The sequence below is a fragment of the Hypomesus transpacificus genome, chromosome 22 (genome assembly GCF_021917145.1).
Source record: "Hypomesus transpacificus isolate Combined female chromosome 22, fHypTra1, whole genome shotgun sequence".
Taxonomy (NCBI): Eukaryota; Metazoa; Chordata; class Actinopteri; order Osmeriformes; family Osmeridae; genus Hypomesus; species Hypomesus transpacificus.
In genome coordinates, this window is record NC_061081.1 from 4,362 (window position 1) to 31,656 (window position 27,295).

General features: G+C 45.3%; 3 protein-coding genes across 8 annotated transcripts; 1 reads left to right on the forward strand and 2 right to left on the reverse strand.

The window, feature by feature from the left end:
• Positions 1 to 3,362: 3,362 nt before the first annotated feature.
• On the forward strand, positions 3,363 to 10,319 carry noctb (nocturnin b). Of its 2 annotated transcripts, none has more exons than XM_047044574.1 (4): positions 3,363 to 3,543; positions 6,690 to 6,974; positions 7,210 to 7,541; positions 7,671 to 10,319. In XM_047044574.1, the coding sequence occupies exons 1-4, from the start codon at positions 3,501 to 3,503 to the stop codon at positions 8,199 to 8,201; spliced, it is 1,191 nt and encodes a 396-aa protein (XP_046900530.1). In that variant the 5' UTR covers positions 3,363 to 3,500; the 3' UTR covers positions 8,202 to 10,319. The 2 variants fall into 2 exon arrangements, with proteins under 2 accessions (XP_046900530.1, XP_046900531.1); XM_047044575.1 differs by lacking the exon at positions 3,363 to 3,543 and adding an exon at positions 4,994 to 5,199.
• LOC124483960 (ETS-related transcription factor Elf-2-like) lies at positions 10,019 to 22,851 on the reverse strand. 5 transcript variants are annotated; one of them, XM_047044572.1, is made up of 10 exons: positions 22,433 to 22,851; positions 18,023 to 18,193; positions 17,452 to 17,731; positions 14,061 to 14,174; positions 13,744 to 13,935; positions 13,385 to 13,471; positions 13,020 to 13,215; positions 12,502 to 12,894; positions 12,022 to 12,184; positions 10,019 to 11,907 (listed from the first exon to the last, which is right to left on the reverse strand). In XM_047044572.1, exons 2-10 carry the CDS (start codon positions 18,095 to 18,097, stop codon positions 11,305 to 11,307), a joined length of 2,103 nt encoding a protein of 700 aa, XP_046900528.1. In that variant the 5' UTR covers positions 18,098 to 18,193; positions 22,433 to 22,851; the 3' UTR covers positions 10,019 to 11,304. The 5 variants fall into 5 exon arrangements, with proteins under 5 accessions (XP_046900528.1, XP_046900527.1, XP_046900526.1 ...); XM_047044571.1 differs by lacking the exon at positions 22,433 to 22,851 and adding an exon at positions 19,836 to 20,251; XM_047044570.1 differs by lacking the exon at positions 22,433 to 22,851 and adding an exon at positions 18,667 to 19,828.
• Positions 22,852 to 23,438: 587 nt separating this feature from the next.
• LOC124484319 (fibrous sheath CABYR-binding protein-like) lies at positions 23,439 to 26,359 on the reverse strand. Its single transcript, XM_047045199.1, has 3 exons — positions 26,253 to 26,359; positions 25,028 to 26,067; positions 23,439 to 24,250 (listed from the first exon to the last, which is right to left on the reverse strand). The coding sequence occupies exons 1-3, from the start codon at positions 26,357 to 26,359 to the stop codon at positions 24,213 to 24,215; spliced, it is 1,185 nt and encodes a 394-aa protein (XP_046901155.1). The 3' UTR covers positions 23,439 to 24,212.
• Between the last annotated feature and the right edge of the window lie 936 nt (positions 26,360 to 27,295).

Here is a 27,295-nt window from a genome sequence, read left to right on the forward strand (position 1 = left end):
ACCTGTTTGGATTTAAGCCTACATTTAAGGAGGCAGAGTGGTTTAGAGTGTCGTGGTATTTTACAGAAGCTCATGAGAAAGCTCTACAATGACCTTGACAAGAAGGGTGGGTGTGTGTGGAGACATAAGAACTCGGGGCTCCACAAAAAAAACGTTGAGGAGTTTGGAAATCAACAACTGACGCTCTGAGACTCCAAATTCAGCCTCGGAACTGATCATGAGTAGAACAATATAAAAAACTGTCAAAGTTACATTTGTCTTTTCTTCGCAAGCTGTCCTTATCAAATATGTAAGCAATCATAAATAAATTAGGCCGGTGTCTCCGCGCCGAAGATGCGTCTTCAAAGAGCGGTCGATGCGTCTTTAAGACGGACGATAACGCCGGAATGATTGGACGCATAGTCTTCGTTGATTCAACTCGTTAAGCTGCGTGCAGTGCGAACGCAGTCATTAGAGGAGGGGTCACCCGGGTTGTTATCTCTGGCACTGTGGGGGAACAGATTGATACTGACCAGAAGACATTTTGATCTTGAGGAATTAAGGAGAATGGCATATTTTGGAAGCTTTTTTATGGCTTTCACTTTTCTATTGCTCTCTTCTCAAATTAGTGGCAGGAGAGAGAGAGAGAGAGAGAGAGAGAGAGAGAGAGAGAGAGAGAGAGAGAGAGAGAGAGAGAGAGAGAGAGAGAGAGAGAGAGAGAGAGAGAGAGAGAGAGAAAGAATGTGGGGTAGATTCTTACACACACACACAGAAAAAAGGTTCTGTGTGTGGGACTTGACATGTAGACACATGCTATCCAGTAGTGATGCTGACAGGCCAAGTCTCTCTCTCTCTCACACACACACACGTACACACATATACATTAGTACAAACACGCACACAGCACAGACTACAGATCAAAGTGGTTCTGGATGTTGCAACGGGTACACAGGCTTCTAGCAAAAAAAACGAGAGGGGAAACAGCAAAGAGAGAGAAAGAGAGGGAAGAAAAGAGGGCAAAAAAACTGACATGGTAACCAGCTCTCTAAGGAAACATGTCAGCTATTCTGTCCTCTGTCCTCACTCTATCAGTCTGTCTGCCTACGTGTCTATTATCTCTATGTCCCTCTCTGTCTCTGTCTCTGTCTCTGTCTCTGTCTCTGTCTCTGTCTCTGTCTCTGTCTCTGTCTCTGTCTCTCACAACCCTAACCCTAAGATGTGAGGTACACGGTACACAACCACTGCTCCTAAACCCAACCAACTGAAGCCAGAATCATCGCCGATATCCAACGGCAACCGTTACATGTGGGTAACCATTGCTGAGGACAACAGACAAGCAGAGTTACCAGGACAGAGTAGGCTTCAGGGAGAGAAACAACGACTGGGAAGAAAGTGGGAGAGAAATTGAAGGAATGTTGACTTCAGTCAGGAAACTGGCCTTCACACACACAAACACACACACACACACACACACTGTGCTGCAGATGGGTGGAGCGGTCTGTGGGCTCTGGTTCTGATCTGCTGCCACGGTGACAGATGCTGAGGGAGAGATAGTCCGGAGCAACCAACAATGGGGCACAGGCAGTTCCTCACACACACACACACACACATGCCCAGACATGGAAACTGGACAAAGCACACACACAGATACACATACCCATGAACATGCAGGGAGACTCTGGAAAAGCACAAAAACAAACACACACTAATCCATACACACAGACAGGCATGTACACGTGCACACACTGCTAAATAGATATAATGTCATTGGGCATGCATCCATGTGTAACAGTTGTCCTTTTATGGGCTTCAAACATCAGAAAAACAAGATACCATCTCGCACAAAAATAGACCACAAATCCATGATAGACACACACATGCATGCACACACAACTAACTCTTCTCACCTTGAGAAATCAGATCAAAATGAAATCAGATTGTGCCACCTGCACAACGTGGCTCAGGAGCAGCGATAGCTAACACCGACACACACTCCTTAATCCAGAGCCACAGCCGTGTCTGCACACACACAAACACACAATTGACCACAGATGCATGTGCATGATGCCAAAACGGTACTACAGACAGTAGACAACCTTCTGCCAACTTATGCACGCTCACTCTCCACTTTCCACCACCCCACCGCTACGTTTGTTGTCTATCTCTCATTCCGTCTAAACCCCTCAGGCTTCCTCCCACCATCCCTCCATCTCTCTCTCTCTCCCCAATGAGAAACTAAAAGAAAACATTTAGAAAACCAGTGAAAGAGTGCCACCAAGTGGCTGAGAAATATGTTCACATGTAGACCTGTAAGCCTGTCAAAATTGAATTCTTGTTTTGAGAGTGGGCATATACACCTTCAAAATTTGTGATTTTGAGGATTACTGGGAAAATAAACTTTCAGATATTCTAAATATGTATTTTCTAGACCTTTTTGATACCTTTTCTATGTATGTGAACACAGTGTTTTATCAGATTCGACAAACATTTCATCAAATGTAGTACTGTAACATCTAAATAGGATTTTATGCTCTGTAAACCAATAATTAACAGGTGAGGTGCAAAAACAGAAATAACTGCATCATAATTCCAGCCTCTCCTGCCCTTTCCCTCCTCTCGTTCTCTCCATCTATTCCCTCTCCTCCCTCACCTCCCCACTCTGTCTCGCTCAATTACTTTCTCAATACACCTGTGTCTGTGTGGTTTGTGTTCAAACAGCCAAATTGAAGCCGAAAAGAAAGAGAGGTGATGGAACAACAACATAAAAGACTTGTTCAAAGACAAATCACGGATGACAAGAAGAGAGGGAAGAGACAACGAAAACAAGTTCTGTGCATCCCCTTAAGGGCATGTCTTCTGAAAGGAGAAACAGAGAGGAGATGGAGAACTCAAGTGAGTGTGTGAAAAGCTGTAATGGAGAAAAGGTGACGCTGGTTGGGATTCAGGGAGTAAGGGTGGGAAGGGGGAGCAATAAGAGAAGGGAGTAGAGAAAGAATGCAGGAGCTGTGAGGGCAGGGTGAGAGAAAACGGGCCAGAGAGTGTTGTTGCAACACTTATGTTGCTTTTACACTGTTATTACACTGTTGTTACACTGTTATTATGTTATTACACTTTTGTTACATGGTTACAAGTACAAATACTTCGTTACAGTTCTCAAGTAGATTGTTCTGGTATCAGTACTTGATATAAGATTAACTCATATTGATACCTTAGTGATTGGCAAAATTATTTCCATGTAGTTATGTTTGTCGCGTGTGTTGCATGATCAAGTTGTACTGTACACTTCGTTCTACTAAACGGGATTGCATTTTCGATCAGCCACTAGATGTCAGCATCGGTTCTGTTTTAACACTGGCGCTGCCTGTGACCTTGTTCTGCAGCTGCCAAAAGACAACACAGCTACTACTATTCTACCAGACTCTCTCTCTCTCTCTCTTTCTCTCTCTCTATCTATCTCTCTCACACACACACTTTTCTTAATAGCCCAGTCACACAAACACACACACACAGAGGACAAGCCGATGAGCTTGTTGGGACAGCACGTTGGAGCATACCGGCACACAGGTAAGGATTGTTTAAAGGTGCGCTGCAGCTCTAACTACGCTTTTAGTATGTCCGATACAGCGGCTTTTAACCTTCGTTCTATGTGGTTGGTTGGTTCACTTGGCCGTCTCTTTCTCACACCATTTCTCTTTCTCCCTCTCCGTCCCTTCTGTTTCACAGTATCTTCTGACGTTCTCTCTTCCTCTCTGCTCTCTTTGTCTATTAAAATGTGGCATTAGCATGTTTTGCCATGTGTCTCCAAAACTCAAAACAGATTTTTCATGGTCGCTAAGGATTTATATTCCACCTGCCTGTTTAATATTCTACAATGTTAGGTTAACAGTTATTTTTTTTACAGTTGTAGGCATTGCCAGCTTCTAAATGTTTGAGGTAAATCAAAGCTGGACGTATGCTGATAGGTTAGGCTGCAGAGATAGTGTTTACAATATGAAGTGGATCAATCACGTTGATCGACATTGTATGTACCTTAGCTACTACACTACCAGTAAATGTGTAGGGCGGTTGCAGGTAAGCGGTTGTGTTTTCTAAGTGACATTTGGCTGCCTGAAAAAATAAAAATAAATAGCTAGCCATAAAATGCAAGCACACGTATGATCTATGCACACCTAATCTAGCTAGTAAACTACTGGTGATGGTCATGAGATGAATGAGTAAGTAATTTTTATGACCAGGGAAGCCCAGGAAATTATGACAGATAAGCAGTCTGTCAAAAAGCATAAATACAAAAGTGTTAGCAAGCTATGCTAGGCCGCTAAAAGTTAGCATCAAACTAATGTAGCTATCCGCTACCAGCTACCAGGCTATCCGCTACTGATAAAGCTAGTGGAAAGTTGGCTTCGAAACTTTGTTATGCTAGTTTGTAGTGAAGGTCAGAGGGGAGCACAAAGATCACTTGAAACCCAGTGAGAGAACATGTTCACACACACACACACACACATTTCCATTCATGCAAACTCTTATAAGGGGGACGGGGGGGGCAGACGGACATACATTGACAATTTATGGTCTCACCAAAAGGTTAACTTGGAGCTCAGACAAAAAGTCTAGTCCTTCGGCAGGATGGTATGCTGCAACAGATTGATTCGTCTGCATGTTCTTTTCCATAGCGATTGTTTTTTCAAGTACAATATGTAAATTGTACAATGTTTTTTTGTCGTCATTTTATTGACGTTGGCAGACGCACGTCACAGTCGGGATTGCACATCTCAAACTCGACCAGCAGTTGTGTCATTCACAGCTACAAATCTTGACATCTTGAGTCAATGGTTCACACTTAAATTTCGCGTGCTTGTGGTTAAGTGTTGCGCTGTACATCCTGTTACAGACAATGGCACATCCATAGCTCATTTTTTTCTTCAAATGACCTGTAGTGTTGTTCCCAGATGGTCAACTGACGTAACTCCTTCCTAATCTCTGTATCTCTCTTTCTCCGCCCCTTTCTTTGGTTCATAGTGCAGAGGTAACACTTTGCACTCTCCACAACACAACTGGCAGGACAGCAGCAATATCTCACACTATCTGACGTTACAAAAGCCTTGTTCACATTTAGCAACACTTTTTTTTACACAAGCCACTCTCAAACACTGAGCAACATTTATTCTCTCAACCAGACACACTTATGTCAGGCTAACTCAAGGACAATGATGGAAATTATGGGTAAGACCAACTGCGTTTCTGTTTATGTGTATTAGTACTTTTATATGGGTATAGGGTTAGGGCTATAGAAGTGGATGGAAGGACTGTTGTTTGTGATGTTGCTGGTGTCTGCTCTCTGTGTGGGTGTGTTGGGGGTCAGGGTGAATGTTCCAGGTATAGCTCAGTGGTAGAACATTTGATAGCAGATCAGAAGGTTAAAGGTTTAAATCCTCCTGTAAATTGCTTTGGGGTCTGTTAAGTGATTACATTGTACGTTGGGATATTTGGTCTAGATTTCCTTAACAATGAGAGAAAGTTGGTTGGTTGCTGGGGAGTCGGTTTGTTTTGAACACAGGTTCAGCTTTTTGCTTTTATAACTAAGGATACAGCAGTTAAATATAACCAGTAGGACCCTCTGAGGACACAAAATGTTCCCCGTGTGTTCGTGTCATGCCCTCAGAGGAACACATGGTGTGTGTATGCGTGTGAGTGTGCTTATTAAAATGTTGAAATGATATCAGTAATCATGACTCAGTCAAGTCAAAACCACCACCTTTTGGTCCACAAAAATGTTGGCCAACCAAAACCAATACAATGATTCATACACCAGCTTTTGCTTGAGGAACTTAATCACAGTAATTCATGGTGTGGTCGCTTAGAGTTAAGGTGGTAATGTCCATGGACATACAGTATAATGGCTAATCTGGTAGTAAGCACTAACCAGGCATATGGAAGAAGCCGGACAAGCAACTGTCTTTCAGCTGCTTCTAAGGTTGAACAGATGAACTTCGAGGTCACACACAGCAGGGAATGAAAAGAGATTGCGAAAGGAGATTTACAACATATTGTACACACACATAGACTGGTTGAAACTGAAGTGAAACTGGAGCATGCACACAAGGAAGGACAATACACAGACAAACGCATTCATTCAGCAGCCAAAACAGAAGTGAATGTGCTTCAACACCAAGAATGGTGTTTCTGCTCGTCATAGCAGTCACACCTCCTCTTAGGCCCAGTTGTGTTTTCACAATATTTGTATATAATCATATTAAAACATACTTTCCAAGAGTTGTTTTACCCTACTCTCCATTATCAAATGTAAATATCTGAAAACATTTGTTGACTGCTGATCAAACTAAATTAGTCAAATGCCATAGCCAGTTGGCGACGTTGGCCCTCTCTCCCAGCAACAACCCCAAATTGACCTTTTCACGTAGACTTCATTGGCTAATTGGATTATCCTGGAGTGTTGATGATAGGTGGGGATCAGACTGGCGATTGTAAGGGGATTAGTGTCACATGCTGGTGTTGCCACAAAGATACCCCCCTCCCCCCAGTGAAAGGATGGGTTGTGTTGAGCCAGGTTGACCAGTGTGGCCTCTGAAGCCCGTTCGACTAGAGAAAAGATGCTTAGAACACAGTCATGTTATTGAACCATCCCGTTTTTTTCACTGACAGTTCATATTGTCCTAACCAGCACTAATATTCAAGCCTTCCTTCCTCCCCAGTTTGTCCAATGGGAGGAGGCGCTGCTCGGCTGTACAGCGCCCTGGCCCAGCCCCTCGACCTGGCTCCCTCTGACCATCCCAGCCCTGCCTACCAGGACCCCCACAGCGGCTGCCTGACCCCCCCGGAGCCTGCAGACCCCCTGGATCTCCTGAGGGAGTGCGAGGAGGCCCTAAGGGACCGACCCCCCCGCCCGCTGCGTGCCTTCAGCAGCGCCCGTGATGCAGACACCCACCCCTCCCCCAATGGGTCGATCAGGGTGATGCAGTGGAACATACTGGCTCAAGGTACATTAAAGGGAGATAAATGAGATATTGTGATTTGGCCAGCAAAGGCAACTGTAAGATCGATCAGTATTGTGGGTGGAAATACATGTAATAAGTCATAAAAGTGAACATTGTTAAAGTTGTGGATAACTTTGTCTCTTTCTGTCTCCTTCACACTCACTCCCTGCTACCCTACTCCTCTTTTCCACCTCTCTTGCTCTATCTCTCTCGCTCTCTTTCTGGTTTTGTCTCTCAGCGCTGGGTGAAGGAGTAGACAGTTTCGTCCACTGCCCCTTGGATGCCCTCAACTGGGCAATCAGAAAATACCTCATCCTGGAAGAAATCCTGACCTACCGACCTCACATCCTGTGTCTTCAGGAAGTTGATCACTACTACGACACCTTCCAGCCAATCCTGGCCAGCTTGGGTTACCAAGGTCACTTCTGCCCCAAGCCCTGGTCACCTTGTCTCGACGTCGAGGGCAACAATGGGCCAGATGGCTGCGCCCTCTTCTTCGACCAATCGTACTTCGAGCTCCTGGAGAGCGTCAACGTCCGTCTATCGGCTATGCTGATACCGACCAATCAGGTATGAGGGCTTTGCCAATGTGACCAATCACTTCCCTTGCATTACAGTAATATTAGTTGGCATTTAGAATTTGGCCCTAAAGAGGAGACAGGGTATAACAATTACTTAAGTCAGCATATCTTTCCGCAGGTGGCCGTGGTAACTACACTCCGTTGCCGGGCGACAGACCGACGCCTGTGCGTCGCCGTGACGCACCTCAAGGCCCGCAGCGGCTGGGAGTATCTCCGTAGCGCCCAGGGCTCCGACCTGCTCCGGCACCTCCAGAACATCACTCAGGCCCGGGGCGTGGGCGGCGAGGGCCCCTCTGGCAGGGCCTCGGGGACCCCCCTGCTGGTCTGCGGTGACTTCAACGCCGTCCCCTCGGAGGAGGTGTACCGGCGCTTCGCCGCATCGCCTCTCGGCCTCGACTCGGCCTACAAGAGGCTGAGCAGCGATGGCGTTTCAGAACCAGCCTACACGACCTGGAAGATACGGCCCACTGGAGAGTGCTGCAGCACGCTGGACTACGTCTGGTACTCCCAGGACCAGCTCAGGGTGGATGGCGTGCTGGACATGCCCACAGAGGAGCAGATAGGCCCCAACAGACTCCCGTCCTACAACTACCCATCGGACCACCTCTCACTGGTGTGTGACTTTAGTTTCACTGACCGGGGAGAGTGAGGGAGGAAATAGAGTGGGGGGAAAAAAAGATGGAAATGTAGTGCCATAACTGCTCAAGTCTTCTCTTCTACTGGAGAGTGAGCTCCGGGTTTAGAAAAAAAAGGAGGGAGAGTCGGAGAGAGTAAAAGAAGGGATGGTCTGTCGAGCAGCAGCACCTGACTGGCTCTGTTGTAAAGTGGTTCAGGTGGGTGGATAACCTGCACATGCTCCTGACCTGGGATATCTGGGTGTTACCCCACATCAGAACACATGGCTGGATATCACACACAGGCTTGCTGAGACTTGAGAGTTTTGTGTGGGAATACCATTTAGGAAAATAACGGTCTAAAGCACTTTGGTTTGTACAAAACTGGTTTGTACAAAAGTACGTGTAAGCCTTTCTATTATCAGTCTAGTCTGTCAGTCTAACCCTGTGCTTACTGTAGGTGTGTATGCAACTATGTTTTAGCATTTTCTTTACTTATACCTGCTCAGAGCTATTGAGTTAAGGGAGATACGTTCAGTTACCTCAGAACTTGGACGTACATACAAACACAAAATGACGTTTTAAGCCACCGGAGTACATTTGATAAACTGGGGTTTTGGAAGTATTTGGGAAGTTAAAAAAGTTATTCCACAGATATAGATTAATTAGTTTGACCCAAGTTTGGAACGTGGTGCTACAGATTCATTTGTTTTATGTTCAAAGCCATTGGTTCACACTACTTCTAAGGACTAAATTGTCCATTTTAGAAATGGTTTTTTATGGTGCAATGTGAATACCTTGTACCTTGTTGTATCATACCCCCAAAATAAAATTATACAAAATTAATCCCAGGTTTTTTCCCCACACTCTCCTTTTCTCTCAACTTGACCCCAGGGGTCAGTGCCCTACCCCAAGACCCCGTGGGGTAGTGGGTTGAGATCAAGGGCCTAAATCACAACAATCTGGATTCAAATCCATCACAGAGCGTAGTGCCAAACACATCCATGGACCCAGATCCCTGTAACTGCAGCACACTCCCCGACTGTCCAGATCCCTGTAACTGCAGCACACTCCCCGACTGTCCAGATCCCTGTAACTGCAGCACACTCCCCGACTGTCCAGATCCCTGTAACTGCAGCACACTCCCCGACTGTCCACATCCCCTCTCCCAACTGTCCCACCAGGAAAGGCTCAACCAAGAGTCTAAAAATAAATTTACTTTTTATCAGTTTTATTTATAAGTCGAAGAGCAAAAATGTAGCTGTAGGAAAACCCTCTCAGCCAGATTTGAATACAAGCCCTCTCACACAGTAGCCCACATCCTTGCCACTGAGATATCAGGGATCATAACAATCTCCGCTCAACATGAACTCGACTTGACGTTGAACTATCTAGTTGTAACAACCTGCATAGTTGAGGTGTCAAAAAACCACAAGAAAGCAGGGCTTCCTTGTTAGCTCACTGGGTTAGTGTGCATGCCCTGAAAGCTGGGGCGGCACTGCAACAGCCTGAGTTCACATCAAGCCTTCACCCTTTTCTGTGCGTCTTCCATCTTTTCCTGTCACACTCTTTTTAACTGTCCAATACAGCATGCACTATACTGAATATAATCGTGAATCGATTTTTTATCGAATCGTGACCCCAAGAATCGATTCGAATTGAGAGGTACCAAAAGATCCCCCCCTACCATCTAGTGGTGAAAGAGGTTCCATTTATGTGAAGACAGTTCATCAGTGTGAGGTCATTAAGTCTGTTGTCTATTCACCCAATGTCAACAGTGATTTGAAAGTAGAATGTTTGATTTTCTACAGCAAAGATGGAAAGGCAAAAATAATTTGCAAGCACAACACAATGGTTTCAAATGTTTTTTGATTTTATATTTCAGTAAAATCTACTTGAATACACTTTGAAACAAGAGTACAACAAAATAGAATATACTTCAAATGTTGAATATACAAACTAGTTCAGTCTGAACGCAAACATCTCTTTCTCCCTCGAAATCGGTTAACTAGGAAAGGCAAAATGCAGTGGACATGTCGGGGGGGGGTTATAAACTCATGCTGCCGAACAACCTGTCGATTTCAAATAGCTAGAAGTGAAGCGTTTAAAAGGGCAGTGCAGGGTACCCAGGTCAGTTATTACAGATAAGGGAGGTGAGGAAGAGTTAACATTCCACTAGGAGAAACTCCAGGAATTCTGCCACAACCGGAAGGAACTCTTAAGAGCCTGACCTACACTGAGAGAACTTTAACTAAATAAGTGATTCTGTACTCGTCAGTAATACTGTGCTTGGTACAAGGTATTGTTCGTCAGAAAAATTATGCAAAGAAAAAAAATAAAGCTAGATTAGCTTATAAACAAACAAGAAGTCATCAAAACTAAGGCTGCTCTTGTTTTAAAATTCGTAAACTGTATAGTAGATATATACACATCAAGTCCCTTTTTCTTTACTTGCCTTCCAGGAGCCTAAAAGCGCTCTTTCCAAAAGTCCCTGGTGAGTGTGTGTGAGTGCGAGCGCATTGGTATGTGGCAGTGGTGTGACACTGAGTGTAGGGGAGACCGACATAGCACCTGGCACTGTCATACAAGTTCTGCACAGTGATAGTCAAACAAATTGCTGGTTTTACTTTGTCAATGCAAGAGAAACACACAGGCAAAAAAATAAAGAAGGTTTCTATACAAAGTGTAACAAACTTCTTCCTCCCCTCCCCAGTTCACATTCTGGTTCATTTGAATTATTTGCCTGTTGTAGTGTTGCGGTATCCCTTCCGATTTATCGTTCCAAGGAAAGACCGTTAAAATGTAGTGATCCCAGTTGGTCCCTTTGTCTACACAAGTCTCTTCAAATGTCATTTGCCGGATTTTTATGTCTATGGGTTCCACTTTGGGAACCGGAGATCTGAGAAGAACAGAGGTGGACAAGCCCGAAAGAAGGGAGGCATGATGGGAACTTTAGTTTTCAAAGTGTCTCAAAGTAGTTTCAATAATAAAAAGAACCAACAAAAATGTGGGGCCAACTTGTACTGTGCCCCCACCCTCCCCTAAGGCAAATAGGGGTGGTTGGGTGGGCTTTGATAGGTGTGTGTGTGTGTGTGTGTGTATGTACGTCCACCAATCCCTCTCAAGTCTCTGTTTTTCTCAGCATTCCGGCTCTTCAGATTTGATAACGACAGTGCCGACCTCCCCGCCTGCAGCTTCTGATTGGGTGACGAGTGGCGTGACCTCAGTGGCGTCCTGGTTCACTCTGTCCGCCCCTGTCTGGTTGGGCCCGGATAGGACCGGTATCACCTGGACCGCTGCCTGCTCCGCCCCAGTCCTCCCTCCCCCTCCTGCCACCGCCTCCCTGCTCTTGATGATGCTGCTGACAATGCGGGGCGCCACCACCGCCACCGTGGGATTGGCCGTGGTCATGGTAACCACCGGAGTCCCGCCTGCCTGCGACACCACCAGCTGATGGTGAAGCTGCTGATGATGATGTGGATGCGTCTGCTGGGCGGGCACCGCCAGCCTCATCACCTGGGTACCGGGCGCCATGGAGACAGGGGTCAGGGCACGGACAGTGAGGGGGCCCCCCAGGAGACTGATGCCCTGGGAGGAAGCCCCGAAGCCAGACTTGGTCTGGAGCTGGCACTGAGCCAGCTGGTGGGCGGGGATGGTAATGATCTTGGCTAGCTGGACGGTGATCTTGTCTCCATTCTCCGCCGTGGCAGGGACCATGGTGGGGATGGTCTGGATCATGACCTGGAGGGGGGGGGGGTCAAACACGTCACTTCCTGTTTGGCAATCTGACTGAATGGCACCACACTGTGGTGGCTCAGTGTTGAGAACCTCAAGTGCACAGTGGCCATTGTTTACCTTCTGCTGGGTGTTGGCGTTGCCCGTCTGCGAGGCGTTGGTGAGGAGGGTGTGGCCCGACGCCACCGTAGTCCCTTGAGCCTGCTGCACAGCAACTGTGGAGATTTTCTGGCCCATCGACGTCGTCATGACCACCGGCACCTGCATGGCGACCCGAACCGTCCTAAAAACGAGGGAGGGGGAGGGGTCAGTGACGAGGGGTCTGACCTGTTTACAAGTCAACAGTGAGCCTACTAACTGGCACACACATCTATTGTTTTTGTTTAAAGATACATTATGTTCTTTGCATCATAACTTTCTCTTAAAACCATCAAACCAATCATAAACAACTATACTTGGATATTAGTAGAGACAAAGATGAAATGTTGTTAATAGTTTTCTTTATCACTATAGAGCATTTATAGGAAACAACCAAACCAAAGTGACATGATATCTTAGTAAATGCCCAGTGAGGGGCATGAGGCAGTGGCAGGCTGGTACCTGGGTCCGGCTGCAGTGGGGATGATGGTTGTGTGAGAATGTTGCGTCTGGCTCCCGTCTGTCGCCGCAGACACCGTCATTATCCGCTGGACTCCCGCCGCCAAGGCCCCTCCCCCCACCAGCGACGCCTTGCTACCCTTGACGACGGGGGAGTGCACCACAGCCCTGGCCCCGCCCCGCAGGATGTTGGGTGTCTTGGAAAGCTCGACGGCGCTGAGCAGCGTTTCGGACGGGGGCGGGACCCTCTCGTAAGAGGCACACTCCTGGCCATTGAGATCATCGGAGTCTGCCTTGTCATCGTCGATGATCACAATGTTCTTGGGCATCTCCTTGAACTGGTACACCAGACGTTGACCTTCGACCTTGGCTAGGATGCCTCTCTGGTAGTAGTATCTGGATGGGAGAAGGGGGATGAGGGTGGGGTGGAGGAGGTGGTAGACTGATGAGTCACAAGTCCCATGTTCAAAGTGAGTTTTCAAAACGGGCGTAGAAAAGCCACCCAAGCGCACACTCCTCACCTGAGCGCCCGGCCCATGGTCTCGTAGTTCATGTCAGGCTTGTTCTTGTGCTTCCCCCACAGCTTGGACACAGCCTTGGAGTCCACCAGCTTGAAGATGCCCTTCTCCCTCTGGGTCCACTTGATGTACCTGGGACACGTGTTCTTGTCCTGGAGCAAGTCCAGCAGGAACTCCCACAGGTAGGTGGTGCTGCCCGCTGGGACACAAACACACAGGTTCACCTTCTATGCTAATTTTCATGACTGATGCTGTTGCTTGATACAAAATCAGTCATCAGGACCAAGAGATGGCTGTTAAAATACATTTCTGTTGGGATGCCAACGGATACAAAAGATAGCAAGGGTGTGTGTGGTTGTGTGTTCCACCTTTCCCCTCTCTGGGTTTCTTCTTAATGCCGAGGTCAGGTGATCCGTTGGGTATGGCTGCATGGTGAGTCTTGGGTTTCCGCCCGGCTACAGAGACAGATGACCAATAAAGTTATTCAACCAGAATCGGATCAACGTCCAACCCCTCCTTGCTGTGTTGGCAGAAAGTAAACAAACTCATACAATTATGTCTAGTACGACACATAAAGGCATTGCACCAACTTAGGATATGGTTTTTAGTCTTCTATACAGAAATGTGGTCTCTTATAGGATGAGGTCCTGCCTCTCTGACTACCACAGGGAATGGGAGTGTTCATTGGTTGGTTAGAGCTACATGATGGTCTGTTGTGTGGGCTGACCTTTCTTCCTCTTGACAGGCTCGTGGTCAGGCTCCGGCTCCAGGTCGGGCTCCTCGATGAGGGTGACCTCCATGGGGCAGTCATCCTCGCAGTCCTCCGTTGACACCTCCACCACGGTCTCAGTCATGGCGTCGGGCCGCATGGCGGCGTGCAGGAAGTCCGGTGTGGCCACGCATGCCGGCACAAACACATCTGGGGATGGGCAGAGGTGAGGGGGGTCGGTAGGCAGGATTTAAATGTGGTAAATCCTTTAAAAGCTATTAAAACGGCTGCATGGGCGGTGTTCCTGTGTGTGGGTGTGTGGGGGGGGGTCCTACCTGGACTGCGGTCCCCCCGCAGGCTGGAAGGTGAGTCCATATGCAGCAGGGCCTCTGCTGCCTCGATGGTCTTGTCTGAGCAGTGGATGCTGCTGCCATGGACAGACGCTTCCACTGAAATACACACAAACACACGTTAGAACCCGTGCACCGGAAGGGGGGCACACACTCATAAAGGTAACAAAAACCATATTAGCAATGTTGTACACAACAATAACCTGCGACAGTGACGGACACATTACGAACACAGATTGCTCAAATTTGCTTGAGACTTCTCGTAAAAAAAAAAACAATCTTCAATTTCAATTTACATCACAGAGAAACCTCTCAATGGTGCCCCCTAGTGACCTAAAATACAATTGTACCTCTAGACTGATTTAGGATCAGCTCAATTTTGCCCAGTCCTGTCAGCCACTGTGACCTGCACAGCCAGACTGACGCTGAGACAGCAGACAGGCATCATGTTACCAGCCGGTCTGTCCTCTGATAGGTCCGTCCTCTGACCCCAATTGCTGGAAACAGCCTTCTTAGACATATCTTTTTCTACCTAGTACCTGTCACTTAACTGTTAGGAGCTGAAAGGTAGTGTGTGTGTGTCGGGGGGGGGGGGGAGATCCTTCCAGACTACTATGTAGGCTAGGAAAGGAGGTGGGAAAAATGAGAGAGTGGGCCAGAGACAGCTCATCCAGCAGACTGAAGACTGGAACCCAGAGCACCTGTTGCTGTTGTCAATCACAGGGGGAAATGGGAGAAGAAGTGGGGGCAATATCACTTTACTTTCTACCCTGTCCTTGTTTGGATATCTGAAGGGAACAGAGGAGCTATCTTTATACTGTCTCAGTCATTCAGCCCTACACACACACACAAACACAACATAGGAATACTCAGAGCAGCTATTCCATAGGCTGGACTGCCCTTGAAACCAGGCAGATCTGCAGAGATATTTCCACCATCGATTATGGTACTGGTGGGTTATGGTACTTTGAGTGATGTTTGTTTGGTTATGTACTACATGCATAAATATGCATAAAATGAGGAACTAGTCTGAACACCACAGACAAATAAACAATGTAGTAAAAAAATAAAAAAAAATAAACGTTAACTGATACACGTGTGCATATCCGTAGACATTGTCATAATTCATCATGCTTCGTCTAAAAAAATAGAAAGCTGGTACTAGTTTAACGAGCCGAGAATAGCCAGCTTGGACAAAAAGTAGTGCTGTCCCCTATGACTTCCGTGTTTACACTCTTCTCAGCCTTTCCCTCCAGTTCTCTTCAAAGACGCACTCAAATCCACTTGTCACTCAATACCCGCCCCGTGCACCATTGGCTACCTCATCGCTTAAGACCCACCCCTCTTAAACAGCTTATTGGACGAAGGAAGTACTTCGAATGACTCGCGAAATCCGTTGGACTAATGGTGCTGTCAATCATAGCGACGACCGCCTTGATGTATAACAATGCTTCCGCCATCAACTAAAACAAAATACTTAAAACAAAAAATAACAATTCCCCACAGAAATAACCTTTCAATCACTTACTACATGCAAACAATATGTATAAACTTGAACGCTAGATGGTAAATCCAAAAGCTATGACCGGGACCTCTGCTGAAGCCACAAACTGCACGGGCCACGACAATCCCTCGTTTGGACAACGGGACCATTTTTGACAATGAAATTTTTAGATGGAATAGAATAAAACAAAAGCATAAAATGACAGAATTAACATATTGACCATTTCCCCAAACACGTAACCTCATGCTATGGTTAGAACGCTATGTAGCTTAGGAAAACTGTTGGTGGAACGTTATTCAATATGACAAAAAAAAAAAAAAGATTTCCATTTGCAGCGGACATAAGATCACAAAAGTGAAAACAGTGAAATCAAATACATGGGCACTGAATCTTAATTCAGTGGCCATTAACATTTTGATGAGAAATATTACAGATGTGTGGATAAAAATAAATAAATCTACATGCCCTTCCGACTCAGACAGCGTGGCAAAGACGTAGGAAAGACAACATCTTCCACACTTCCTGGTTTCTCAGCAGCTAGCTGTGAACCGTTATTCCGACAAATATCGAAGGCGTTATAGTGCATGCCGGTGTGCAACAGACATTGTGTGCAGACTACAGTCCAAGCTTGCAGAAAGACAGAATGAACAATACTTTTTTGCAATTTAAGACGTGATGAAGAAATTCGGGAGAACGCCATGCATGTTGCTAGCCAAGGTGATTACTTCCTGATCTGCCCTCCATTACTTCACACAACTACTTAACGGATAAGAGCGCAGGGTTCGCCATAAACATAGGCAAGACACGTTACTAATCGCAAACTTGATGAGTTTGAAAGTTATTTCGTTACGTTACCTGCTCTGATGAGCAGATCGAGTTGGTTTGCGGGCCCCCCCTCATGCAGTGAAGTCGCCATGTTCTTCCCTTGCTGCAGATTCACATTGACTTAACAGAAATGCATTGGCAGCCACTATCTCAGATCACTCCGCCGTCACAGGAAATCTCCTCAAATTCAGCTAAACGCATAACAGCCACACTGCGGTGGAGAGATATCCTTCCGCGGCTAACACAGGAAATCCTCCGCCTCTTGCGTAGACTAGACGTCAACAGGAAGAAAGCGACTACATTCAAACATGACGATTCTTACATTATAATTTCCCATAATTTACACTACGTTCAATAATAGACAATAAGGATTTAAAAAAAAGAAAAACTTCATGTCGGCTTCTTGATTCGTAAAATATGAGTAATCATAGTTTGTTTTCCTTCAAGCTTTTCATACACTGGTATATCTAGTTTCGGAGAGGAGTGCTATACTTACATAATTTGAAACTTTATAAATTTAATTTCAAAATGTATTTTACGCTTTGATGTTAATAGACTTCTACTTATTTCTTATTACAAGATTTGTTTAGGTAACTCAATACTGATAGACAAGCAAGCAAGGCGTTGACTAGATGTCGATATGTCTAAGTGTCAGTCTTATACAAATATTACTTGTGTGCAAAACTGGTTATTGTGCTTTTATTTATGTTGCGTGTGGATGTTCACACTGGCACTTACGCAATACATAGACAAGTATATTATCGAGCATGATTCTGACTAACATTTATTTTATGTTTTACTACCAGGGAAAACCACAAGATGGCAGTGTCTACAGTGTGGCTGAATATGTGGTAAAAGTTATTGTGGTCATACGTGAGTGACCTCCAGTTTTGCACATCTTCAACCTATCAGGTATATCCTACTGCTGTAGATAACAAAATAAAGTACCAACACTTTGCCATAGAAATTGGATTCAGACTGGGTGTATCTCACACCAGTAGTGTGTGTGCATGAGCGTGCATGTGCAAACATCCAGCTTCCTCTCACCTGTCTCCACTGTCTCAGTCTCCACCTCTTGCTCGTCCCCCACGTCATGCATCAGGTAAGTCCCGTCATCGTACACCAGTACCTGGGCTGAGAAGCACTGCTCCAACTCCTGCCCCAGCCCCGCGCCTGGAACCTCCTCTACAATCACTGCCTGGTACTCCCCTTCCACCTCCTCCTCCTCTCCAGCCCCTGCTTCCACCTCCTCCTCGTAGGCCTCCCCCTCTACCTCGCCCTCTGCCTCGCCCTCCATCTCCACCTCAACTTCACACTGGCCCTCCTCCTTGAAAAAGAAGGGATGGATGGAGGAGAAAGAGTGTGTCACAATATGAAAACGGCCATTGGACAGAGATGGTTAGCAAATAAACAGGGTAAACAAATATGTCCAAAAGAAAAAAAGATGCAGCATAGAGAAACACCACCAATCATGTTCCTTTTGTTGATTTCAAATTGTAATACAAAATCTATCGTGAGTGAGCATGAGTACCCCCTATATATCTAACAATGTATCTCATTGAAAAATGTCATAAACTTCAGAGACAAGGGACAAGGTGTGTGTGCACATGTGCCTCACCTGTTGAGGGTCTTCCACTGCGGTGACATACTCCACCACCGCCCCTCCGCTGTCGACGAGCACCACCGAGGTCATGATGCATGCCCGTCCAGCCCTGGCTCAACGCCTGCCCCTCGCACTGGACCCTCTGTGTGGCTGCGCCCGGAAATACGCCCAGCCAACACCGGATCTCTGAAACAAACAGAGGGATATGAGTTCCTTTGATAAATACACAAAGTGAAAGATTTAGAGACTAATTTGGTTTTGTAGCCACAACCTGGACGATCAACAACCTTGCAATCCCTATGCTCTCATCTGAGGGCCCAATCAGAATGCAGTCCCAGGCTTCTGTGAGGCCTCCTACCTCCCCCTTCCCATCTCGTCTCTCTTGGCTACCCAACACAGGAAGTGCCTGTCCACTGAGTCAGGAATCAAAACTAAAACAGGAAGTTAGCTCAGTTACCTCCCTCTTGGTGTAGAGGATGGCTCAGAGTGGGGGCTGTGGGGGGGGGGGGGGGGGGCACCATGGCAACCATTGCCATTAGCTACAGCGAGATCCTTCATTTCCTGCTCCGTAGAGCTCCGACAAGGGACGATCAGGCAGACAGGGAGAGTACAAATCGCTCACACAAACACTTTGGTGAAAAGCACGGCAGGAAACTCACTGAAATGGAACCATCATCAGCTCTTTCATCTTGTCTGGATCCCAACAGCACTCCCAGGAAAAGAGAAGGAGAGCACCATTTGTCCTCCAGTCACAGCTGTTGAGCTGCCTCTCCTCTGTCACGGTCACCAAACTCAGCCATCTATAATAGATAGGCCAGGCTGGTGTGACGTTCCCTGAGACTGACCCGGGATCTGTTCTAATGGAACCTCCTTCATTCATCAATTATTCATCAGCACACAGCTGTGACAGATCTGGAAACTGGCTCAGTCTGGAACAACCATGCACACTGTTGCTCTGGTTCCGTGTGTGTGTGTGTGTGTGTGCATGAGAAAAAGAGTGTATACTTGCAGTCGCAAGGCCTTGAAGATTGCATTGTCTGCAGGTTTCAATTCCATTGGCACTAAGATGATAACCAGACGGGACCTTCATTAAAATGATGCTGTCGGAAAAGCGGATACCAGCTCTCTGTTGATCTCTCTCTTTCCCACACTGTGCCTGGCTGTCTTTCCCGCTCTCTTCCTCGCCCAAACTCTATGGCTGCTTGTCTGTTTCTCTGCATACATTTTTTGTAGTCCACACCAAAACTACCCTGCGCCCCAAAATAGAAATAGCTAAATTGTTAGTCTTAAAAGGGAGTTAATCTTTAAGCCATCTCTTTTTCTTTCCAATACAGATACACTCCTTTAAATACTGAGTCATTCCTTGGACAAAACGAGGTTGGAGACACTATCCCACTTTAGAGACGGCCCACCCCTCCTTCACGCTCTGAAACGAGCCCAAAGGGCTTGACGAGCAAGTCTGCCAAACTAGACTTTCCACCACCAAACGGGTCCTACCAGACCTATAGGCCGGGGGCCAAGACAACAGCTCCATGACGCTGCCCATACAATCCCTTTGAAGGTTTTACAACCAGGGAATTACATTTTTAAAACGCCAAAGAGCAAGACTTGTGACACTGACAAGGTTTGCCACATCATCTTGACTTGCTAATAGCAGGGGGAAGAAAAAAACCTTAATCTAGGCTAGTAAAACCTTGACGTTATGAATCATTGATGACGCCAGTTAGCGGTGTAGCATTAACTTGCAAAACTGTCCATAAACATAGAATGCAGGGAGGTCAGTAGGACCGAAACAAACCAACCACATACAGCAAGTTGGGTAACTTACCTTGAAGGAAAATACAGACCATGATTCTATTACAGCAGTTAAGGGCTGCGATATTGAAAAGTAATTCTGCGTGCTAGGTGTCACCCAGTCTTATGACTGGTTGAATTCTTGCTGGGTCATCCTGACCACTCTGATACAGAACTCCACCATTCCAGGGAATAGGAAAAAGTGTGTCCTGCTGTACGAGAGGATCATATGATATTCATGCTCAAATAGAGGGAAGGAGGGGGGGAGAGAGGATGGGAGAAATGTGGTCTAGCCAAAATGGATATTCTTCCACATTTCTCCCACCGGCCACATCTCCTCTTCAAATCTCTCATCGGCTGGCTTTGCATCCATCCATCCCTCCATCTCTCTTTTTCTCTGGCTCCTCTGGTTGCTCCATGCGGTAGAAAGAGCTTCTCAGGGCGACTCAGCACTTAGAACGAGCCCTGCCCCCAGATCACATGATGAGGGTGGAACACACACACACACAGTGTCACATGATCTAGCAACAACTGAGCTTTTGTTCAGACGGTTGCAAACGATACAACGCCCTGCCTTGTGCCGTGTCCTGTCATCTCCCTGAAGCTCACACACACACACACGCAGATGACTGAAGTCATACACAACACAAAGTGTAGGGCCTAGAAAACGACAGGTACTTTATGAACGTCCACATGCGAGTTAAAAATACACCCAGACATTTGCAATCATTTCAGTTTACACAACACGATAAACTCTTTCAAAGATTGTGGAATATTGCTAAATAGTGACTGATAAACTATGACACACAGACCTATGCAACTATAATGCTATTATAAAGGCCTCACCTTTCCCTGACTCTGTCCTGCCATGAACTCTCTACCTGAACAACAACAGTGATCTTATCTGACTGTGAGCAGAGTGAGACACATACACTGGGTCTCTATTTCTCCCTATCTCTAGCCTATTCCAGCACTGACCCCCCCCCCCCCCCCCCCCCCCCCCCCCCCCCCCCCCCCCCCCACCCCTTAGAAACACCAATAGATTTAGTGTGATTTTATATCTTCATTTGAAGCCACACCTCACGGCTGAATTCAAAGGATGACCTTAACATTATTTTTTAGAAAAGACAAAAACCATTCCTCAACAAGTTAACTTTTCGCACAAATACCCTAGTATAAGACTGAGGGAACTGCCATTGCTGTGACATTTGTGTAAATGATTTAATGTTCTCTTGAAAACCGCCTGGTGTATCAAAACGAGAAGTCTTAATGTCTCATCTTACGCCCAAGTGTGTGTGTGTGTGTGTGTGTGTATGGGAGAGACCTCTCCACACTTTGTAAACAGCAGTTACGTTGTTCGACAAGTAAACCCAACACTGTTGCTTTCATAGCCCCATCCCCATGTTACCAAAGTAACCATCAGTCCTGCCACTGATCTCAGCCGGCTCATTGGTCAAACAATAACGTTAACTAAACATTTATGCACAGACCAGCCAGCCTATAGCAAACATTACACAATGCATTCAGAATTTCACCACAGTAGGAAAGATAAGAGGGTTGGACTAATAGATGCTTAATGTAAGTTAGCCTACCCATGTGGCTTTGATTTCCATTCAAAATATAATTGGGCTTTTTGAGTTTATTGTACATGTTCTTCCCTCATTCTTAGTACAAAGTATAAAAATATATAGATAAAAAATGTATAAACGACAATACTGCAGTAGGATATAAATAATATTCCAAGAGATATAAAATCGACAAATATAGGTGCAACTGAAGTTAAAATCGTTGTTTAATTGACTTACAGTTTATTTTGGTAAAGAGTATAAAGACTAAACAAGTATGCTCGATCGCAAACCTGAAACTTAACACACACATGCAAACATCTGTGAAAATATCTGGCACCAAGCACATTTTTGATGTTGGCTTTAGGTACTCTCTTAACAGAACACATGTTATATTTCCTCAAATATGGATATGAAACTTAAAGTAACATTAGCCAAGAAAGTTATTTTCAACATTGTCGTCGATAGAGGCTAATGTAACGTAATGTCCATGCCAACAACAACCACAACTTGGAAAAAAGCTAGCTAGCACTAGCTATCTCAGTTTGGGGATAGCTATCGCTATATAGCTTGGTTAAAGGTCTAGCAGTTTGCTAGAAGAACAGTTCCAGTTGGCTTCGAGTTTGTTTACATTCCTTTCTAATAAACGTGTTTACGAGTTCATAGTACAGCAGACGGGCAATTGTTAGTGGTTAGCTAGCTAGCCACTTAGTTAGCTGAGCTGGCTTGTAGTACCACACGTCATTAAACAAACTGCCCTTCCAAAAAGTCTGGCAAGGCAACTAACTTGTGCATGTCTTGCTTTTGTGTAAAAAAAAAAAGACAGAACTGAGACAGTTTGTATTTAAACACAAGCTCGCAAAAGTCATTTTGCTATGGAAAAACTAAAGCCAGGGCTTAGGCTTAAGAGATACATTCCAGGCAGTGACAGCAAAAGGCATGCCTAGTTTATTACTGTTCCCAATTACAATTAAAACAATCTTATATGTAGCTGGCTAGTTGGCTACACTGGCAAGCTGCAGCAGAAAACATGATCTGACAGACAGGACAGAGTCAACCTGCTTACCTGGCTTAAAATGCTTCTTCAGACCAATATTAAGTGGTTTGATGATGCGGCGCCTTATTAATGCGTCTTGTAGCTGTATTGAAAGCAAACGTTATCTGGCTACCTACGCCTAGGCTAACTTACTGTAGCTAGCTAGTTACTGGTGTCCAGTGGCAGTGGGTCTAGAGTTGACACCCCGTAGTAACCTAGTAGCTTGCTAGTTTCAGCTAGCTAACGAATGCGGAGTGGAGGATGAGAATCAACATGCCTCCGTTGCTGTAATTACCCTATCCGGTACATTTGCTTTTCAATAAAATAAGAAACACAATACATTGTTGTTCCAAACAGTAAACAAAGCCATTTTTCATGGAGGCTAGTGCTTGTAGATGAGAAGATCCAGGTCAAAATCACGCACCCTGCCAGTGCCAGCGACTGACACACACATCGTGACGTCAAGCTGAACGGCCACTGCCCCCCTCCGTTTCCAGAAATAACAACACACAATACTTACGACCATCCAACAATAAGATTTTTTTCAATTAATTCCCTCTATAAGTTTCACAGCAATGGCATTTGCAACATGCTGGCTTTATGGAATTAATGTGTACCTGGCATTTGAGACATGAGTGTATTGTCCCACAGCATTGTTAAATTTTATGGTTATCTTTGAGCTTATAAACTTAAATAAGATGGGTTTACTTACCATTTGTCTAGGAGTAGGAATAACTCTTACATGCAATACATAGAATTAGATGTAGGCCAAAAACAAAGTATGTAGCACCATCTTCTGGTTAAATCAATGTCATATTTGTTACAGAAACAATTGCCCACTGTTTAAATATTTATTCCACGTGTCTGAACAAGAACATTGAAATATTGACTCACCCTGCAGGTGATTCAATGTGAGGTCAAGACATCTTCCTGTGATTCATTCAACAGTCAGGATTAGTGTAAAATAACATGATACACAAAATGTGTTATTTAAATGCATATTTACAGTTGTTTTTATTTATCTGTACAACATTCTATTGTGTGGCAAAAAAACTAACAAAAAAACAAACACAAGTATCCTAACATACTCAATACTACTTTATATTTATATAATATTAAATATTACACTCTAATGTTTAGGGTCCTTAGGAGACAATTGATTTACATTTGTAGTTTTTATTGTTTTCATAAAGGTTAGCAGAGTATCGGACAGTTAGCAAACACCATTGCTTCATGAAAACCATAATAGCCATTAAGGAACTGACATCTCTTTTTACTTGTGGTATGCAATCTATCAGACAACTTGAAATAGGCTACTTTCAACAGTAAAGTGATTAACTTTCAATACATTCAATTGGTCATGTAAATAACTTTTAATACATTCAACTGGTCATGTGAATAAATTGTAATACAATCAACTGGTCATGTGAATACATTTTAATACAATCAACTGGCCACATGGATAACTGAATACAATCAACTGGTCATGTTTATAAATATAAATATGTTCAATGAGTTTAGCAATGGCGGCACCTTGAGTTACTAAGTATTAATTGGAACTAAAGTCTAACTTTTAAACAAATCCTAAACAAAGTGCCTATTCAAACCTTAGAAAAGTGCTAGAGTATTAGCAGACAAAAAGGAATATAAGGTTTATTTGAGCTATGGTTGACCAGGGTCACATTAGTGTTGCTGACATTGGAACAGAGTGGAAGAACAAATCATAGCTCATTCTAACTCTGCGCTGTATGACTCTCCTGTTTCTGATTGACAGCTGGTGAAAGTTCCGGAAGGCACGTCTCTGTTCATCTCACGACTGGACTGAGATCACGGCCAGGTTCTCAATGGCTGAGGAGAACAACAAATTGACAGGTTTGTTCAGAGGAAACTTCAATCAGCGCACTCTACTAGACTTACTCATAAACTATGATGCCTAGTGTGTCGAGTGCTGTTCATAGAATTAGAATTAATTGAACGGACATTGCACCAAAATCCCAACCCAAATATTTTTTCTTCATAACAAATGTAAAATATGTAAAATATAATGTCTATACAAGAATCAATAAATGAGTCCACTTTGAAGAAATTATTGAATGTATCAAAGCTCTGATGCTACCGAATTCTGTTATGGGTTATTAGCTGTAATCGTTGCTGTATCCCATTCCAGAATTAGAGGAAGATGTCCGTTCTGCAGATTCAAATTCTATGTCTTTTTGTCTATTTACCTTTTGCAACTGTACTATTACATCACAGAGCAGCCTCTTTTTATTGGATTGGCCATCTCCTGTGATGCTGTGGGCATAGGCAGAAATTAAATGGCCTGTTTTTACTAACTTTATACGTCAATTAGATTTTTATTTTTTTGTGGTTTTGGTCATGTTTTTCTAAGCTTCCATGAGCCTTCTGAATTAGGTGGTAAGTTGACAGGCTCACAGTATTCAATAAAAAAAATATATTTATAAATAAAGCATCTTTTAGCGCCAAGCGCACACTAAAGTATTATTGTACAACATTGAATAATGCCTGTCAGTTCCCACTGGTCAGAAGTAAAACGGAGGGTCTTTTTGACTTTCTAGGCCAATAGCAGCAAAGTAATAGACTAGCGTGAGCTATGGCATATTTTACCTAGCCCTGCCATGGGTGTTCCCTCCTCCTTGGCTTCCTCGGCCATCTCCACGGCGCCCTCGGAGGTGCTCTCCTCGAGCAAGGTCTCCACTGCCTCCTCCTCCACCTGGACATCCGCCTCCTGGACTTCTGTGCCTTGCACAGCTTCCTCCTCCACACCAGGTGGCACCACCTCCGCCTCCACAACCAGGGGTTCCGCCGCCTCCGAGGCCGGGCCAGTGCTGTGGCAGGAGTGGCAGTGCTCTACAGCTGAGATCTCCGGAGCTAGCTCAGCTTCCTCTACTGTCGCTCCCGGCAGGACCTCCAGGGCGGCACTGACCGAGGCTGCTGCAAGGTGGGCCGCCGCTATGATGAGGGCTTCTTCCTCGGATATGACCTCGGCCCCCTCAGCCGCCTCTGCCACCTCCAGGGCTGGTTCTGCAGACTCCTCCACAGCTGACGCAGCTTCAGTTGGCTCTTCAACCCCTGTGGCCTCCTCCACTGCAACAACCTCAAGAGCTGGTGCGTCAAGAGCTGGTGCCTCAACCGCTGGTTCCTCAGCCTCTCCCACCTCTTCTACTAAAGGAGCGGAGGCTGGAGCCTCCTCAGGGAGGGTGATAGCTTTCTCCTCTGCCTCATCATCGGCAGCAGAAACACCCGCTGCAGGGGTCTCCACCTCCACAACCAGAACTACTTCCTGCGGTTCAGAGGTCACTTCCGCCTCCGCTTCTTCTGCACCTGCGACATCAAGAACAGCCTCTTCAGGCCTGGGCTCCTCCATCTCCCCAACAGCGGACGCCTCGACCGTCGCTTCCTTTTCAGCCACCACCACGTCTTCCTTGACTGGCTCTAGAACTTCCAAGGTTTCCGGAACATCCAGGGCCTTCTCCTCCAGGTGTCGCACGGCGCCAGCAATCCTCGTCTCCCCAACGGATGCCGCTGCGATTTCCACTGTGGAGTTGGTCAGGATCTTCACAGCCGTTAGGATGTCAGAGACCGTCCCTGGGACCAAGGAAGAGGACGTGGTGAGGTTAGCGGTAGTGGAGTCAGTAGCACAAAGACTAAATTTCGAATTCCCCGTTTTATATATTATTTATATATACATTACACTACTCAACATAACATTGGCCTTTGTCATGCTTGTTTTTTTTGTGGTGGTCACAGTGGCAACATTATCAACAGGGATTTCATGTTTCACCTCTGCAGTAGAGTAAGCGATAATGTTCTAGTATGGATGGGTACCTACACAGCACGGTCACAGAACATCCACATGGCACTCACCTCGCCCGCCTCTCCACCATGGGGGTGGCACATGGGACGTCTCTGGGGCTCTACAGGGGACTGCCAAGCCATTTAATGCTCCATCTTACTTTATACATTATATAACATCAACATGACATCCACTTAACACAAGAGGGCATTAGTACGAAATGGCATCAGTGTAAGCATTCATCCTTCAGACCAGCAGGAGGAGCAGCAAGGCTGGGGCTTTTGGCAAAACTGTTGACCATACTGGCTCTAGTCTTTCCTCCTATGGAAGGAACGTTTTATTTGCTATTCCATCCCTTGCATGAGAGCTACCTGTGGCCAATATATGGTTTAAAAGATGTCCACAAGGCAAATATGTCAATATAATTGTTGTGCAATAAAGAAGGATATGAAACCATCTCTCCAGTGAGAGGAAAGTGTGGTTACAGGAACTGGAATTAGTTGAAGTTCCAAGGACCCGTTTAACAGGTTCAGACCTGTCAAACCCACATGCTGTGGACAGCACTTAGTGCCGTCACTTTTAAATAGACTACGGTAGTGTATTTCAGGACTAATGAAGAAAAAGATACCAATTGTAATGATATTCTCCCCAACCATAAACATGTCCCCAATATATATATATATATATATATATATATAGGTTACATACTTCACTATATATATATAACATAGTAGTAGGAGTATAACAGGGAATGTCTGTCATCCATAGGCGCATAAACAAGGCAGCCATCAGCTGTATCAACACCACAGGAAGGGGGATAGCGGATCAGCAAGGTGTCTAAGGCAACAAAATACAATCCTAAACTAGGAGCATTGTAGCAGCGTGGGTGGGTGTGGACTGGATATGCTGAAAGGAACAAGGTGTCTTCTGAACTGGTAAACTGGTGTGGTTGTAAATGTTTAACAAAAAAATGCTTTTACAAAATGCCAACATTAAGAAATTGATTTGAAGATGGCGGGCTGTAGAACATTGTGCCCTAAAAGGAGCATACCCCAAGGTAATGAAGAAAAATCTGTTAC

Coding starts and splice junctions, on each gene's coding strand:
- noctb (XM_047044574.1), top strand. CDS start 3,501: ATGAGCTTGTTGGGACAGCACGTTGGAGCATACCGGCACACAG. Junction 3,544..6,689: donor TGGAGCATACCGGCACACAG/GTAAGGATTGTT, acceptor CTTCCTCCCCAG/TTTGTCCAATGGGAGGAGGC. Junction 7,542..7,670: donor TGCTGATACCGACCAATCAG/GTATGAGGGCTT, acceptor ATCTTTCCGCAG/GTGGCCGTGGTAACTACACT.
- LOC124483960 (XM_047044572.1), bottom strand. CDS start 18,097: ATGACCTCGGTGGTGCTCGTCGACAGCGGAGGGGCGGTGGTGGAGTAT. Junction 13,472..13,743: donor GCCTGTCAAGAGGAAGAAAG/GTCAGCCCACAC, acceptor CTGTCTCTGTAG/CCGGGCGGAAACCCAAGACT. Junction 12,895..13,019: donor ACCATGGGCCGGGCGCTCAG/GTGAGGAGTGTG, acceptor TCTCCCATCCAG/ATACTACTACCAGAGAGGCA.
- LOC124484319 (XM_047045199.1), bottom strand. CDS start 26,359: ATGGCTTGGCAGTCCCCTGTAGAGCCCCAGAGACGTCCCATGTGCCAC. Junction 26,068..26,252: donor ATGTTCTGTGACCGTGCTGT/GTAGGTACCCAT, acceptor TTCGAAATTTAG/TCTTTGTGCTACTGACTCCA. Junction 24,251..25,027: donor AACACCCATGGCAGGGCTAG/GTAAAATATGCC, acceptor TGTTCTCCTCAG/CCATTGAGAACCTGGCCGTG.